Source organism: Musa acuminata, chromosome BXJ2-4 (assembly GCF_036884655.1).
Source record: "Musa acuminata AAA Group cultivar baxijiao chromosome BXJ2-4, Cavendish_Baxijiao_AAA, whole genome shotgun sequence".
Taxonomy (NCBI): Eukaryota; Viridiplantae; Streptophyta; class Magnoliopsida; order Zingiberales; family Musaceae; genus Musa; species Musa acuminata.
The window spans coordinates 6,745,439-6,760,335 of NC_088341.1; the positions used below are offsets into that span (position 1 = coordinate 6,745,439).

At 39.1% G+C, this 14,897-nt stretch overlaps 2 protein-coding genes and 1 pseudogene across 2 annotated transcripts; 2 read left to right on the forward strand and 1 right to left on the reverse strand.

The window, feature by feature from the left end:
• Positions 1-310: 310 nt before the first annotated feature.
• Positions 311-4,311, forward strand: LOC135609742 (uncharacterized). Its single transcript, XM_065103317.1, has 3 exons — positions 311-565; positions 1,966-2,967; positions 4,112-4,311. The coding sequence occupies exons 2-3, from the start codon at positions 2,006-2,008 to the stop codon at positions 4,158-4,160; spliced, it is 1,011 nt and encodes a 336-aa protein (XP_064959389.1). The 5' UTR covers positions 311-565; positions 1,966-2,005; the 3' UTR covers positions 4,161-4,311.
• LOC103981629 (PP2A regulatory subunit TAP46-like) lies at positions 4,249-10,795 on the forward strand (annotated as a pseudogene).
• Positions 10,796-12,317: 1,522 nt separating this feature from the next.
• On the reverse strand, positions 12,318-14,185 carry LOC135611391 (transcription factor bHLH87-like). Its single transcript, XM_065107140.1, has one exon. It carries the CDS (start codon positions 13,599-13,601, stop codon positions 12,318-12,320), a length of 1,284 nt encoding a protein of 427 aa, XP_064963212.1. The 5' UTR covers positions 13,602-14,185.
• Positions 14,186-14,897: the final 712 nt, after the last annotated feature.

Below are 14,897 nucleotides of genomic sequence, written 5' to 3' on the forward strand. Positions count from 1 at the left end.
TTAAAAAAAAATATTTTTTTTCTTAAAAATTAATCAGTACCAGATAAAAGTTCAATACTAGATATTTTTTTGATAAATTATTTTTTTATTAATTCCTATTATCTTATTGTATGCTGCGTGGCATTTGGGGAAATTTAATCTCAACGTTATCTACAGAAGATATCATTGGCGGACCCACCACAGAGTATAAAATATACGTCTGGCGGGGCCCGCGTGAGAGGCTATTCGAGCGACGGGTGTCCTGTTGGCGCGATGTCGAGTAGCTTAGAGGGAAATGGGTGGTTTTGGCCGGTTAAAAAAGGGGCATTAATTAGAAGAAAAATAACAAGAAATAAAAGAATAAGGCAGGGAGAAAGCGGAGGGCGTTTGGAAGTGAGGAGGCCGATCATTCCTCGTGTTTCCTTTTTAATCACCACCGTCTTATCGAGGCAGCGATGAATTCGGATTCATCGAGGAAGGATTTTTATCTCCTCCTGCTCTCTGAGCCTCCGCGCTCGTGCAATTCTGTAGTACGCCTCTTGGTCCCGACGATCCCTGGTCATTAGTTTCCGGAATTGCTTGCCTCGTAAGCTTCCTTCTTCTCTTCCTTATTTTTCCGGTGAAGATTTCTGGTCTCGATTTCTTGTTTGTCTGGTGGTTTTCTTGAGATTTAGAGGTGTCGGCTGTGATCGTAGCCTCTGTGTTCTTTTTCTTGTTGGAATTCTTTGGATTTTGTGTTGTTTCAATTGGGCAAGATGTCGATGATTGAAAGGTAACTAACTTAATCTGGTAAATGATTCTGTTTTGTTGAGAATATTTTGTTTGTCTTCTTAGCTTGTGTCCTCCAAATTTAGTTCATTATTGCGTGTTCAATTGCCTGATTTAAATGATTGCTGAACGTTTTTTGTTTCTGTTCTGTTGATCACTGAAGCTGCTAGTCTATTAGATTTCTAGGGTAATGATGTTACATAGTAGTCTTCTCCTTATTGTTTGTTGTAGTATCTTGGCATAATATTTGGATGTCATCAAGCTGAGGAAAACCTAAACCCTTTCTTGACAAGGGAGGTTTTGGACTATATCGTTCTGTAGATTAGTCTCTTGAGTGTGTACTTTGGATCACTTATAATGGTAGGGATCTTTTCTAAACTTGAAAGAAGGAATATCTATGTACCTACATGTATCAATAGAGAAAGAGAAATACAAGAGAAAAAATTAATGAGTGTCCATGAACAAATTGAGGCATCTAAACCAAGATTTCAATGAGAACATTAGTTATAATCTAAAACCATGTAAAAAATTATATGATTTATTACAGTACAAACTTGTTCCAATCAAATAGCTCTGCTCTTGAAACTGACAAAATCTAGCTCATATATTGGTGGCTTGGTGAAAAATAGATGATTCATGGTGAATCTATTGGGTCTATGATCAAGTATTACGAAAGTGGCCCAAATTTGAGCTATACTGGTATTAGTTTAGCCTAAACCTGTTGTAATTCCTAAATCTATATAATGACTTCTGAACTGCACAAGTTAATAAATTCATGTGTGAATTTAGTATATTATGTTTAAGTATGATTGAACCAATTAAAAGTTTGACTAGCCAATTTTTATTTCACCTGACCTTTGTGTAATTAACTTGAACCAGACTGAACTGCGATAGATAGGATTTGCCATATTAGTCCAGATAGGTCAATCTGAATTTGTTGATCCAGCCGATCTTTAATTGGGATTTGTCTTTTCATTTTGGTTTGGACATGTTATATTTTGGTTCATTCTTCAAGCCACCCAAAATTATACCAAGGATATTATTTATGGATCCCTCTAAGAAGATTTCTTGAGTCTTTGTCTTACACCATTCTGTTGTTTTCGCCTGTGTTGTATAACATGGAGAATTTGAGTTCTGCTGATAGACTTATTTTTGAGAAATTATTCAATTTTTCTCATAAATGGAGACATAACACTGACTTTTGTTTGCCTATGGAAGATAAATTATATAACAAGTTATTTGAGGTAATTAGCCACTAATGGCGGCTGCAGAAGCGAGGCATGCTTGGCAGCGCACTTTAAACCGTTGCCTAGTCCAGGAAGATGCAAAGCGAGCTCCAAAATTAGCTTGCTGTCCATCATCAACACCACAAACTGATTCAAGCAATGGGAATGCAGCAAGCACACATGATTGTCCTGTCGCCAATTTCATTCCTTTAAACAGGAATCAAATGAATCCTAATTTATCACCTGAAACGAAATGGTGGCTTCAGATCCAACCCAACTATGTATACCACAAGGATTTTATCTGTGAGCAACTTTGCTTCTCACGAGATGAAGTTGATGAGAAGGACATGAAAACTACAATACCAACATCAAAAATGGATGGGGACTCTTCACCAGTTGACTCTATCAACCTTGTTCTAAAAAATGAAGAGAGTTCTATGGAATCTCCTTGGATTGTATCAACAGCTTTCATGAAGCGTGGACCTGAAACAAGTGTCAAAGAGATGAATATTATGGCCAGTTCTTCACAGCATCCACTGAAGCGGAAGACAGATATGTATGATTATCTCTATAACGAGGAACAGCTTCTTGATTTGAAGTTAGTTGATCGATTAATTTCGAAGAGGTTAGAGAAGGATTCTTTGGATCTTGAAACACCTCGGGCTGGAGTTAATAAGTCTGAGCCGTGGTGGCATATTGCTGACAAAGATGAATTGGCTTCATTGGTTGCCCAAAAATCACTACAGCATATTGAAAACTGTGATCTACCTAAACCCACCCAGACCGTTCATGTTGCTAGGGACCCATTTTCTTCTCCTGATAATTTAAATACTCGTGGAAGACTTCAATCATCATTTAGTGGAAACATAAATGCTGGCATATGCAATGCCAATGAATATTCTGATAATACCTCTTTTTATGGGATCTCTGGCAACAAGAACCTTTCTTCTGACGAAGGAGACCATATGTGGATTGATTCAGACAAAATGTCCAGGCAAGACACTGTGCAGCTTGTTCTCTGTTTTTATCATTCAGCTAAACTTTGTGATTGTTTTGTGACTGCACCATGTCATTTTTCTGTTTGCATTAACCCAAAATTTAGTCACTATTTGCTATGGTGTTGAATTAACAGTTAGCCTTAAGATGTTATCTATTTCTGATCAAAATGGAAAAGTTATATAGAGTATCTGTTGTTTGCAAAGAACATTGTCTTGATTATGTGCTTGAAGTCTGGATAACCATGACCGTCGTTTGAAACTAAGTTTTGCAAATTGTGGAGAATGATCAACCATATAAATTGCAACTGTAGCAACATCAGTGGCAGTATGGAAGGCATAATTTGACTTCAGTCTAAAGAGTTAAAAAAACATCAGTGGCAGTATGGAAGGCATAATTTGACTTCAGTCTAAAGAGTTAAAAAAACGCTATTTATTTCTTTAATTTGTCACTAAAATGGAATAGGAATGGGAGGTTGATGAAGACATGTTCATAAAACTAAAATGGAATAGTCAAATGGAGAGGGGCATTTAAAGTGTGACATTGAAGTGACCTTATATTTAAACTATAAATTAGAAGAGTAATCGTGAAGGAAAATCTCTTTATGATAGTTAAGGGTGGAAACACTATGGGTTAGGCTTGTTTCTGCAAGATTGAGATGCTTATACAAAGAAAATTCTTTTCCAAACTCATATACAAAGATAATTCTTTTCAAAACTCAATCTTTTTATGATCATGTCAATACTTTGAACCTATACACAACCCACCTGATGTATTAGTCATATGCAGATTAATTTGAGAGAAAATCAATTAAGACGATATGATCATTCCCAGATAAGTACAAGTTCACTAATATAGCATATTGAGTTAGCTCGTCTTGGAGACTCTGGATTATTTGATTGGAAACAGTCTCATGGTTTTTAAATTTCCTAATTCCATTATTTTTTATCAAGCTCAGTTGTCAGAATCATCAGTATAGCTAACATTCAAAAACTTGGAAACAACTTGTCCTTATTTGTTTTATTAATTTGGAACAAAAAATAAGTTTTTGTTACTAACTACAGCAACTTTTGTTGTGCTTTTCTGTTTTGAATAAATGTTTTTGTTGGTAACAATGCTTACTGAAGTATCTTCTGATAAAGCAATCTTATGCAGCCATGCACAAGGCCGTGCAAATATGGAACACCATGAAATCAACCGGCCATCCGAGAGTGACCGTACGAGAGCTCAGCTGCTGGACGCACTTCGCCGTTCCCAGACCCGAGCTAGGAAAGCTGAAATGGCAGCTCAGAAAGCATACGATGAGAAGGAGCACATAGTCAAGCTGTTGTTTAGAGAGGCATCACATCTATTTGCATACAAGCAGTGGCTACTGATGTTGCAGCTCGAGAACCTCTGTCTGCAGCTCAAGATCAAGGACCATCAGCTGTCGACACTTGTTCCTGTGCTGCCATGGATGCCATCGAAGGAGAAATTATTCAGCAAAGATAAGATAACCAGCAGGAAAGTGAGGAAAAAGCACAACTGCAGTATGTGCAAATATGCAGTTCTCTTTGCTGTCGGGTTGGGTCTGGTTGGTGCAGGGTTGCTCTTCGGCTGGACCATTGGCTGGTTGTTCCCACTTAATTGCACTCTATAGTTACATGTAACCCAGATTTGGATTATGGCAGGTAAGATCACGTATTAGGCCCATATTTTGTGGGTTCATGGAGTGGCACAGATCATGTTCATCGGGGTCATTCCTTATGCAAGACAAGTTTTCTGCTGTACATGTAAAGGTGCTGAGACCAAGGTTCACGTGCAATTCTTATGCACACGAAGGCCGGTGAAACTCTATGGAAAGTATGAACAGGAAAAGAAAGAAAATATCTTCATTCCTGCATGCTATTAATCTAATCATGCATGGGGGATCTTATCAGGTTGGCCGTGCTTTCTTTTATACATCAAGTTGACAGTCTGCAGCGGTTGAGAAGCGCAGAATAGTCCCCAACTGAAAAGTGGTTGTTGTCAAGAGACAATAGTACTAATGCATATTACACCGGTAATCATCCATAACGTTAAATAACATTGGCGGAGGGCCAGATATTTTTTGGATACTCGGATACTCTTAAACTGGATTTGGGTATCTTTGGAAAGCCCGGCTCGGCCCACGTTTTCTATTCACCTGTTTCTTCGCTCCCTCGCGGCCTTGTTCTTTGATTTCTTGCTTCGAATCTTGTATCGAGGGTTTGTAGTCCACCTCGTTCGGCATCGATTGGGTCGACGTAGGAGTGGCAGATGGAGGGAGTGCATGCATCTTCCGATGCTGTTCGAGGAGGCCTCGAAGATTCCACTCCATGGCTTCCGAATCCTCTGTCGATCAGGTTCTTTTCTTTTGTTGTCCTTCCTAAAAATACATCGATTTCTCTTCCACGGCGTCGGTTATTCCTAAAAATACATCGAATTTTTTAGTGTTACGGTTGGTGCAATGTTTTAATACCTTTTGATTGAGAATTGGAATCATTCGAATTGCAGGAGGTTCTGAGGAAGGGAATCCAGGCGTTGCGGCTCTGTGACGAGATGATAAGCAAATTGGGATTGTTCTGGTCGAATGAGGCGAAGGATGATGTTAGCACCGCTTAACCTGAAGTACTTATTGGTAAGTGTTCCGTTCAGGTATATGACTTAAGCTTTTGGATGTGTTGGTAGTGGATAAAAATCTAGGCCATTCAGCCCATTGATGCTCATTGCTGCATGACGTATCCGAAAAAAGCAGCCCAATGCACGAGATCCTCGTCAATGTTGGGTCCATGGGGAGTCAACGTATACAGCTTTACTCTTTAAGCAGAGATGTTGTATCCATGATTTCAACCTTCATCACCCAGGCTGCGAAGCAGCAACCTTATCGTGACACTATGGCTTGTCCTATGATGCATCATGTGTCTTGATGACCAAGATATTAGTCACTACCTATGATTATCATCTGCATGTTAACAGTCACATACGTTTTCTCTAAAGATAGACTAGTGAAATTTATGAATCTTTTATTTCAAGGATTTTATGGTATTCTCTAGGTCTCATTTTTTATTGGAAACCTGACAGAAAAAGTTGCTGAAGATGACAGAACAATGGTTCTCAAAATTTCTCAGAATCATTTGAAGGTACGACCCAACTTTCTTATGTGCTGGTATTGGAGAACTTATTAGTGAACATTCAGATACAGCATCAATTTCTTTTCCTTGGTTACGATCTGCTCGTTGTTAAGGTAATACCTTTTTTCATATTCTGATGCTACTTTGATTGTCATTTTGTTTATGCAGATACAACATTGTGAAGCTTTGGAGCTTGTCCCTGAAGAGGAGTTAGAATCTTCTAGTCAACGAGGTGCTGACACAAGCAACTCAAAGGGCAAAAAAGGTGAATCATTGCCACTGCTAAAAGTGGAAGATAAACATGTCTTCACCCATTGCAAGTTAGAAACAATATGATCTGCTGGCTTATGATTTCCTTTTTCTCTAACATTTGCTTCTTTTACCAAGTTATTTTCATGTACTGAGCTATGGGTTATGAAACTTTTGAAGCTTTATGATTTTCTTTTCCTTTACATTCCCCAAAATTAATTAAAATTTGAAAATTGTGGAATGAAGGCCATGATGAATATTTATATAACATTTGTGATTTCACCACTTTTTAATTATATTGATGACATTTGCCCAAAAATGTTTGTTTATGCCAATAATTTCCTGTTTCCATCTTTCCAAAAAATGGAAATTTATCAGATGTTATTGACTTTGTTTCTTTGTTACTCATTTGTGCATATGTTTGACAAAGGGCAATTGTGAATTAGGGCAGGCACATTAAACTACTTGTTCCTCCTTGTACAAACCTTTATTCCATTTCTTTAATGATCGACATTAAACTTCACAGCTGATTGTTTGTTTCCTCAATCACTCGTTCGGTCTAAGAGCTCTTACAGTTGTGGGAAACATTATATATCATTATATCTGATACTGCAACAGGTTGATTTTATAATCCAGTTGTTCACCATTCACCTTGCAAATAATATTGCAATCATTTGTATGTAGCTTAGTTAATATGTTATATAAACAAATGATATTATACACAAATGAAAAAGTCCCTGCCTCTCTCCAGGTCTATCTTCCGATGATGCTGTTTCTTTTTTCTTTTGATCAAATCAATACTAGAATGCTCATTTCAAACTCCAGAGAGGTGCAGAAGCAAAGCTGCAAGAAATTAAAGAAAGAAAGGAGAGGCGTCAGCAGTCACTAAGGGAAGCAAAACTCCAGAGAGTTGATTGTCTTCACCCGTTGAAGCTAGGGAGGAAGATGTACTTGATGATGATGGCAAGGAGGAAAGAGAGGTTTGATTCCTTGTTTGGAAAGTGAACTATTCAAATTTTCTTTAATGTTTCTTTGACAATCAACAAAATCAGGTTGATGTCTATTATAAGCTTTTTATCTTGGTTTGTTTGCTTTCTCACTCTTACAGACTCTTCATAACCATGAAAATCTTAATTTCTCGAGATTGGTTTTGGACAATCTATTTTGAGCTTTAAAATCCACATGAAATTTATTAAATGACATGTTCAAAGTTTAGGTGTTATTACAAATTATTGTCATACTAGCTGTATCCTTGTGGTTTAATTACATGTTCAATATAAGTATTTAATTGATGCCTTATAATTTGTGGTTTATACATAGTTTGGGCTGTATTTGATGAAGCATGAATCTAATTCTGGATTAATTTGTTACATTTTTTCATTAAACAGACACTAACTAGAACAGCATCGGTGTAACACATTTCCCATAAATGTCTGATGTTTGCATTTGCATGTTTAGTCTTGTTAGTATCTTTTAAATATTTAAAATTTATGTCATTGGAGAAAACTTTTTTGAATTTTTACTAGAAACCATGTTTTTTTTTTCTAGATGCAAAGTTGTTTACGTGCATACGTGCTTCCGGGAGATCACATCCCTTTTTAGTAGTCACTCATTGTTTGCTTCAGCCGGCACTTTTCTTTAGCCAACGAACTGATTTAATATTTAGGTTGCTGTTTTGGAGCCTTTTAAACAATCACTATATCATTTTGAACTGTTGCATTTAATCAGTACAACTGATAAATTAAGAGTATCAATAGATCTGATGAAGTTAGAATACCAGTAAATCTGATAAAATAAGAATGGCAACATAGTTTTCAAGTGTCACTTAGAAACAGTTGAATTTATATTCCTTTAATTATTATAGCTGGGATTTTTATCATCTTGTGAAAGGACTGACTTCACTGGTCTGCGCAATTTTTCAGCTTTGCTTAGGGAATTACATTGGATGGCTTTCCAAAATTTTGTCTAGAGGATCATTTTGGACTACTTCAACAGTGAGGCAGCTTCATTCTTACAGACTTCTCAGTGGTTGCTTTAATTTTTAAAGCAGCATCTCAGATCATTTCTTAGTAAAACTACAGTTATGCTTGTTATATCTGAATTTAAACATTCATATTATTTTGCTCCTGCAGCAACACCATTAATGCTTCCACGAGTTCTAAATGGTTGTTAAAATAAGAAATTAGTAGGTTCTGTAATATCTATATTTAATGGTCATTATATGTAAATCATTGTAGGTGGTTTTCAAGTTTCAACCATTTTCATTTTTCATATATCACCCTGTATCTGGAGTCTCCAGTGCATTTTTCAGTAGTCTACTGGTTTTTATGCATTTTACCTCAATGAATTTGTTGAAAAGCTGTTAATAAATAATATAAGCAAATACCATTTATATAGCACCCAGATGTCGATTCTTTGTATTAACTATTAAGTTCTGAGTATCAGTTATGTTTATATTTTCAGGCATGACTCACGAGTTTGGTCAGATCAGAAAATTTCTTTATTTTGTCTATTTTGCAATGCCCCGTTCCTGTTAATATGAATAGTTGATCTTGTATTTATGGATATTTTTGGAATTGCCTTACTTTCAAGCTTTTGATCTCTTATACATGCTGAAGAAAGAGGAAGAGATGCTTATTGCTGCAGAAGAGAAGCAATCAAAGGTAATGTCATGCAACAGGCACACCTCCTAGCTGGTTATAATTGATATGATTTGTTTATTGACATGATATGAGTGAGTGAGAGCATTGAATTTCTGTCCTGTGTCTATTATTGTATCTTTTCAGTTGTCTTTGAGAATTCAATCCATCCTGATAGCAGGCGATGTCTGTTTAACTTAGCCTTTGATCATTTCTTCCTTTAGTCTAATATTCCTGAGCCACAGAATCATGCTTACCGCCTGGATCAATAATTTCTGTTTTTCCCAAGTCAGGTTTAATGCCTGCATCGCTGACTTTCTGAGTCATGATGTATTTTAATGCTTCTCATGATGCACTTCTTAATATGTTATCTGCTTGTACAAAACAGTTCTGGATCTCTTTAATTAACTTTTCATTAATTTGATAGAGCAAATTATCGGCACATCTTTTTTTAATGCATTATTTTTATTAGTTTATTTGGCAACAAAATTTTGAAAACCAAAATTCTGTACTCCAACTGAACTGTAATACAGGGAGGAGAAGATTTTGCTCGTGAGATCCTTGATGAGCGGACTAAACAGGCTGAAACTTGGCATAGGGATGCGGCAAGTCAAGCAGCATTTTCAAAACCAGCAGAACCTATCACATGTGCGACCTTTGCTCAGGATGTTATTGAATGTAGACTGAAGCTTTCACAAGCACGAGCACAAGCACCAACCGCTGGTATTTGGAGCCTTATTGGTGGAAGATTAACTAGTGAGAGAAAGAATGACAGCCCAAGTCTTCCAACCAGGTCATAGGTATGCCTTGTAACCTCGACAGATAATTATTTATTTCTTGTCTATTCACTATTCATATAATGTTTACTGGTAAAAATAGCCAGTGTCATTTAATGATGACCATGAAAGGTATCATGTTAATATCACTAAAAGGAAGCATGTGGTTGTTCTTGATGGGATCCATCTAACAAAATGTTTATTGGCTTGATAGTTAAACCAGCGAGGACATTTACTATATAAAGAACAGCCAATAGGTTTTGCACCTTTTTAGTGTGAAGCTGAGGGACAATATCTTGAAGAACATATAGGTCCTATTTTAAAGCAAGGCTCTGTTCAACTATTAGTATTTCTTCTACTTTTCGTTTGAAAGCTGGTGACTGCTTTATGTGCAACTTTAGCTTAAATCCTATATGCTTTCTTTTTCATTTTAGACACATGCGTTGCAGAACTTGATATGGTTGAAATCTTTGGTTCTTTTTGCCGGTTCATCTTTGATGTATGCCATATGTGGCAAGTTGTCAGAGTTCTTCTGTTTCTATATCATTTACAATATGTGATAATCCTGGTATTAGTTGGGTTTGGTGTGGTCAGTGTGCACATATCATCTAGGAATGCTTCTCAATCGCCATGAAGAACATGGGTGGTCATCTAACTCCATTTCATGTTTCCATATGGACAGATTACTGACCATGAGTATCGAAGAAGCTGGATTACATGAAATGGAGATGATGCAAAAATGGCAGGAGAGAAATTCCAAGTTCATGGAGGAAGCAAACTCTTGGTGGCACAAGGAGGGCACCATGCCGACGGCCGAGGACGAGGTTGCAGAGGTAGAAAAAGCAAGAGCATGGGATGATTGGAAAGATGACCGTCGGGGTGCAGGCAATAAGAAACTCACACCTTGTGGGTAAGTTTGAGCACTTGCCTCTTACCATGTAAAATTTTAGCATAAAGTTTAACCTTTGTAGACCAATGAAATTTTTTGGGAAATGCTTTACATGGATCATCTTCAAGTTTGAGAATTTTAATTCTTCAGGTGTTTTTGTCCCAGCATAACTCATTGCAAACTTGAATATTTTATTCTTTAAATAACTTATCCTGTGAGCATCTTATTTCTGTTAAAGAATTAAAAAATATATATTTGTTAATGGGCTTGCAAGGAAACAACCCAACATTCTTAACCTTTTCTGAAGTTTGAACAGTGGTTTCATCGCAGAAAAAGATGAAGCCATATCTTATACCAAGTTGAAGTTATAATGTAAAATACTGCAGATCGCACTATCGTCCATAAATAAATAAATAAAAATTCAAAGCAAATAACCTGTAGTTCCGTCCCTGTTATTTGCTACTAACATGGCTTCTTCCGACAGAACTCCCAAGTCCCGAGAGAGCCGTGAGGTTGCCAGTTTCACTTCGTCATCAGTAAGCAACAGTTGGCCTCACCCGATGGCTGCGTTCTTCGGTGTTCTCGTTGTTGTCTTCTCTGCTCCAATAAGGTGATTCATTTCAAGTTATTCTACTGTACTCGCAAGCAGCAGCGGTTGAGGATGAACTGACATCATCGTTATCATCGTTGATGAAGACAGGACAAAATAATTGACGCCTTGAGATGGAGACAAGCAAAATAACAGTGTCCAAACCTACACATGTTCTCTAGAGAAGAAAGGGGCACATAACACACAGTACTACATATCCAAATAGACATACGTACATCAAAGTGCCTCTGTCAAGGAGGATGGAAGAGAAAGACAGCCAGTTGAGATGGGAGGAGGGTGACTACTGTAGAAAGGCATGTCCTTTTTCTCTGCACCATGTGCCTGCCAAAATGTGGTGGCCTTCTCAAGGGCACGCCTGGCTCGAATTTAGGGGGACAGTCCCCTCTGCCACTTGGTCAGAGGCCCAAAGGGAATGTCTCTGCCACTGGGCTCCAAAAATTCGACTAAAAGAAAAGGGTTGAGATCATGGAGAAAGCTAAGCATAGGGTTGAGCAACCCAAGAAAAAAAGACAGATCAGACAGAGTTACAGCATAATGCAATTTGAAGTGGTGATCACATCAAGGTACTCTTGGGCTCTTAATCATAGGTGTCATGATTCCTGAACCCTTTCTGCATCAAAAGCGCTGGATTAAAGCTCACCGCCATGTTCCCCAGAGACACAAAAGGAGCACTCATGACTGTATGATAATTTGCTTTAGGGTTTGCATGGGGAAAGGCCACTGAAAGAAGAGAGACTTTAGGCTACGACTTAAAGCCAATGATGAAGGGATGATGATGATGATGATGATATTACTGGCTGTTGGAACAAGACTGCTGCTTTACAAGCATGAAAAGAGACCTTGGCAAGCTGGGAAAGGTGACCAAGATAAAAAAAAAAAGGCAGGAACACACTATCACTTGATCGATCAAAAGGTTTAACTTTATTTTCAGTCTTTTGGTTGGAAGAAAGCATGTTTAAACCAGTAACAGGATTGAGTTCACGAGCCCTAAACCCCAAGCTAATGATGAAGACAATAATATGATGTGTGGGGTGCCTCACCTTTTTGACGCATGTTAGGGTTTTGGGTGGAGGAGAGAATTCCGCATGGGAAAAGCCCGGTTGAGAGGCAGTGGAAAGGATTCTGTGGTGCTACTGCTGTTTACCGGATGGAACCTGTTACCTAGGGTTTCCAAAGCCTTGACCTGCGACTTGAGGAACTTGAGGTAGTTGGCAGCCTCATCGAGCATGGTTGCAGTGTCCATTTTGCTGCCCCCTGGGACCAGCCTTTGCAGCACCCTTAGCCTCTCACTGATCCTTTCCCTCCTATGCCTTGCAGCAACCGTCTGTGGGTCACTCGATATCCTCACATTCTTCCTCTTCGCCTTCTCTACTGCCCCCTCCGCCACCAAACCCACCGGCCTTAAAGCCGCAGCCCTGTAGATCATCTCCTTCACTTGCGCGATGGCCTCGTCGTCCGGCTCGTAGTTGCCTTCCCGAACGAATTCGATGGTCGAACTCTCTGAGTGCCTTTCTGATCTCAGCTTCTTCGACTTCTGCGCCCTTGTGAAACTGATCTGAAGACCTCCCTCCTTAGTCGAAGAATTTGGTTCGAGGAGGAGGCTGCAGATATGGTTGCTTTCTGCTCTCGTGGACTCCACGAATTTTCTCTTTGTGCTCCTTCTTCCCTGAAGCGATTCGACTTGCCGAGCGTCTGACTTTGAGGAACCCTGTGAGGCCACATCTTCATGGCGCGATCGATGGTGATAGAGATATCCATGGCGCTCAGAATCCCCAGAAGAAACGTTACCACTGCAACTCAAACCATGCACGTTCCAGCAGCTAGAAAAGATGGTCGAGATGCCATCCTGAGCATCGACGACGTTGCTGATGACTCGTTGTTCTTCGGATGCTCCAAAGTTCTCGGTGACTGGATGTGAAACATCGGTTCTATCAGTGAGTGAAGAAGAAGCATATGCTTGACAACAAGAAGCATCCCCGGAAATGGTGTCCAGTACTGATCTCATAAGACCAGAATCAGCTGCCGCCATTAATATCGCTTCCTGATACTGCAACAAATCCAGATCCAAACTGTTGTTCATCGAACCCAAAGCGGGAGTTGAGATTCCCACTGTCTCACTGTGTCCACCAAGATGCGAACTTGCTTGGCATGCGTCCAGAATCCCCTGGAGCTCTAAGCCTGAGCTGAGGAGAGCTTCGTCGAGTGCAAACTTATCGTTGAAGGCGGTGTAGCCTTCGCTGGAGCCTGTGAAATCACCATAGTGGTTGCTGCATCTACTTGGCGACAGGAAAACCTCGCTTCTGATGGCCGCTGGATTCTCCCAACCAAAGCTATCCATGGTAAGCTTGTTTCTTCCCGATCTACGTATCACAATTCCAAAGAACAAAGCTTATATACTTGAGTTGTAGAGCGAAAGAGGGAGATTTCAATCTGACAAATGTATTTCTCAGGAAAATAAACAAACATGACGTAGAACATCGATATATATCCAGATTTATCTACGACATATAATCTATACCTTCCGCTGATCCAGCTATTTAGAAGCCCAGAATCTGACTGATGCAGGACCCTTGATTTCGTACCCAAAGAGTGTAGCCAAAAACTAAACGTAGGAATCCTGCCTATCTTCGGTCGTCAGTCATCACTCGTGAAGACATTTAGTGCATGGAGGAGATCAACTACGACAACCTCTGCCGACTGTACACCAGGAGGCAAGGCATTACATCCCGGAATCTCCGAGTAATGCAGGATCGCATCTACAAGTAGTACAGAAGAAGTGGAAGGGCAGAGAGGTAAAGACGACGATGTATATAGATGTGTTTTCTCTATGTCTGGGTAGGCATGAAGAAGGTATATGCTGCTGTGATATATGCCCAGCTCCTGTAAAGTAACCTTAAATAGAGTAGGGCAGAGATGGTCCTCGGTAGGAGTTTCATAGAGGTTCTTTTGTTTAAATTTAAGCCTTCTTCTTCTTCTTCTTCTTCTGCTTCTTCCTGTTTGGTTTTTTGGGATCTTATGGGAATTTGCTGAGGGAGGGAGAATTTGGAAAGCGTATGGAACTTCTGAACAGGAGACAGAATATACAATACAACACTACATACGTACCGATCTATGTACATATATACGTATTTGATCAAACATTTGGTTCTATCAACCCTTTGAAATCATAAGGAAGAAGAAATGAGAATATACACACACATAGACACAATGATATACCAAGGAATATTAGCTTCTTTTAGGATAAATAAAGAAAACAGTAATGAATTCTCTATTAGAAGACAGAGTCAGCAACAAGTGGTACTGCAGTATGGGTTCCGCATGCACACATATATATATTTGTCTATGAACAGCTGAGGCGGCTTTCACATGCACGCACGCACGCCATGGCTGCAGCTCTAAGGACTTGTGGTCTAACAGAAGTGAGATGGGTGGCTCTTTTACCTTCCTCCCATCTTCCTTCTTCTGATAGCACCTTAGCAGTCCCATTCATGGATCGATTCACCGAGTCTGTGTGAGCCCCCTTGTCGACACTGTTCTTCCTCCCATGGATATGATATGAATCCCTCGTCAACGGTGTGGGATCTAAGGAAGATCTACTAGGGTGCATTCAGCGATTCATGTGTCCGAAAGGATA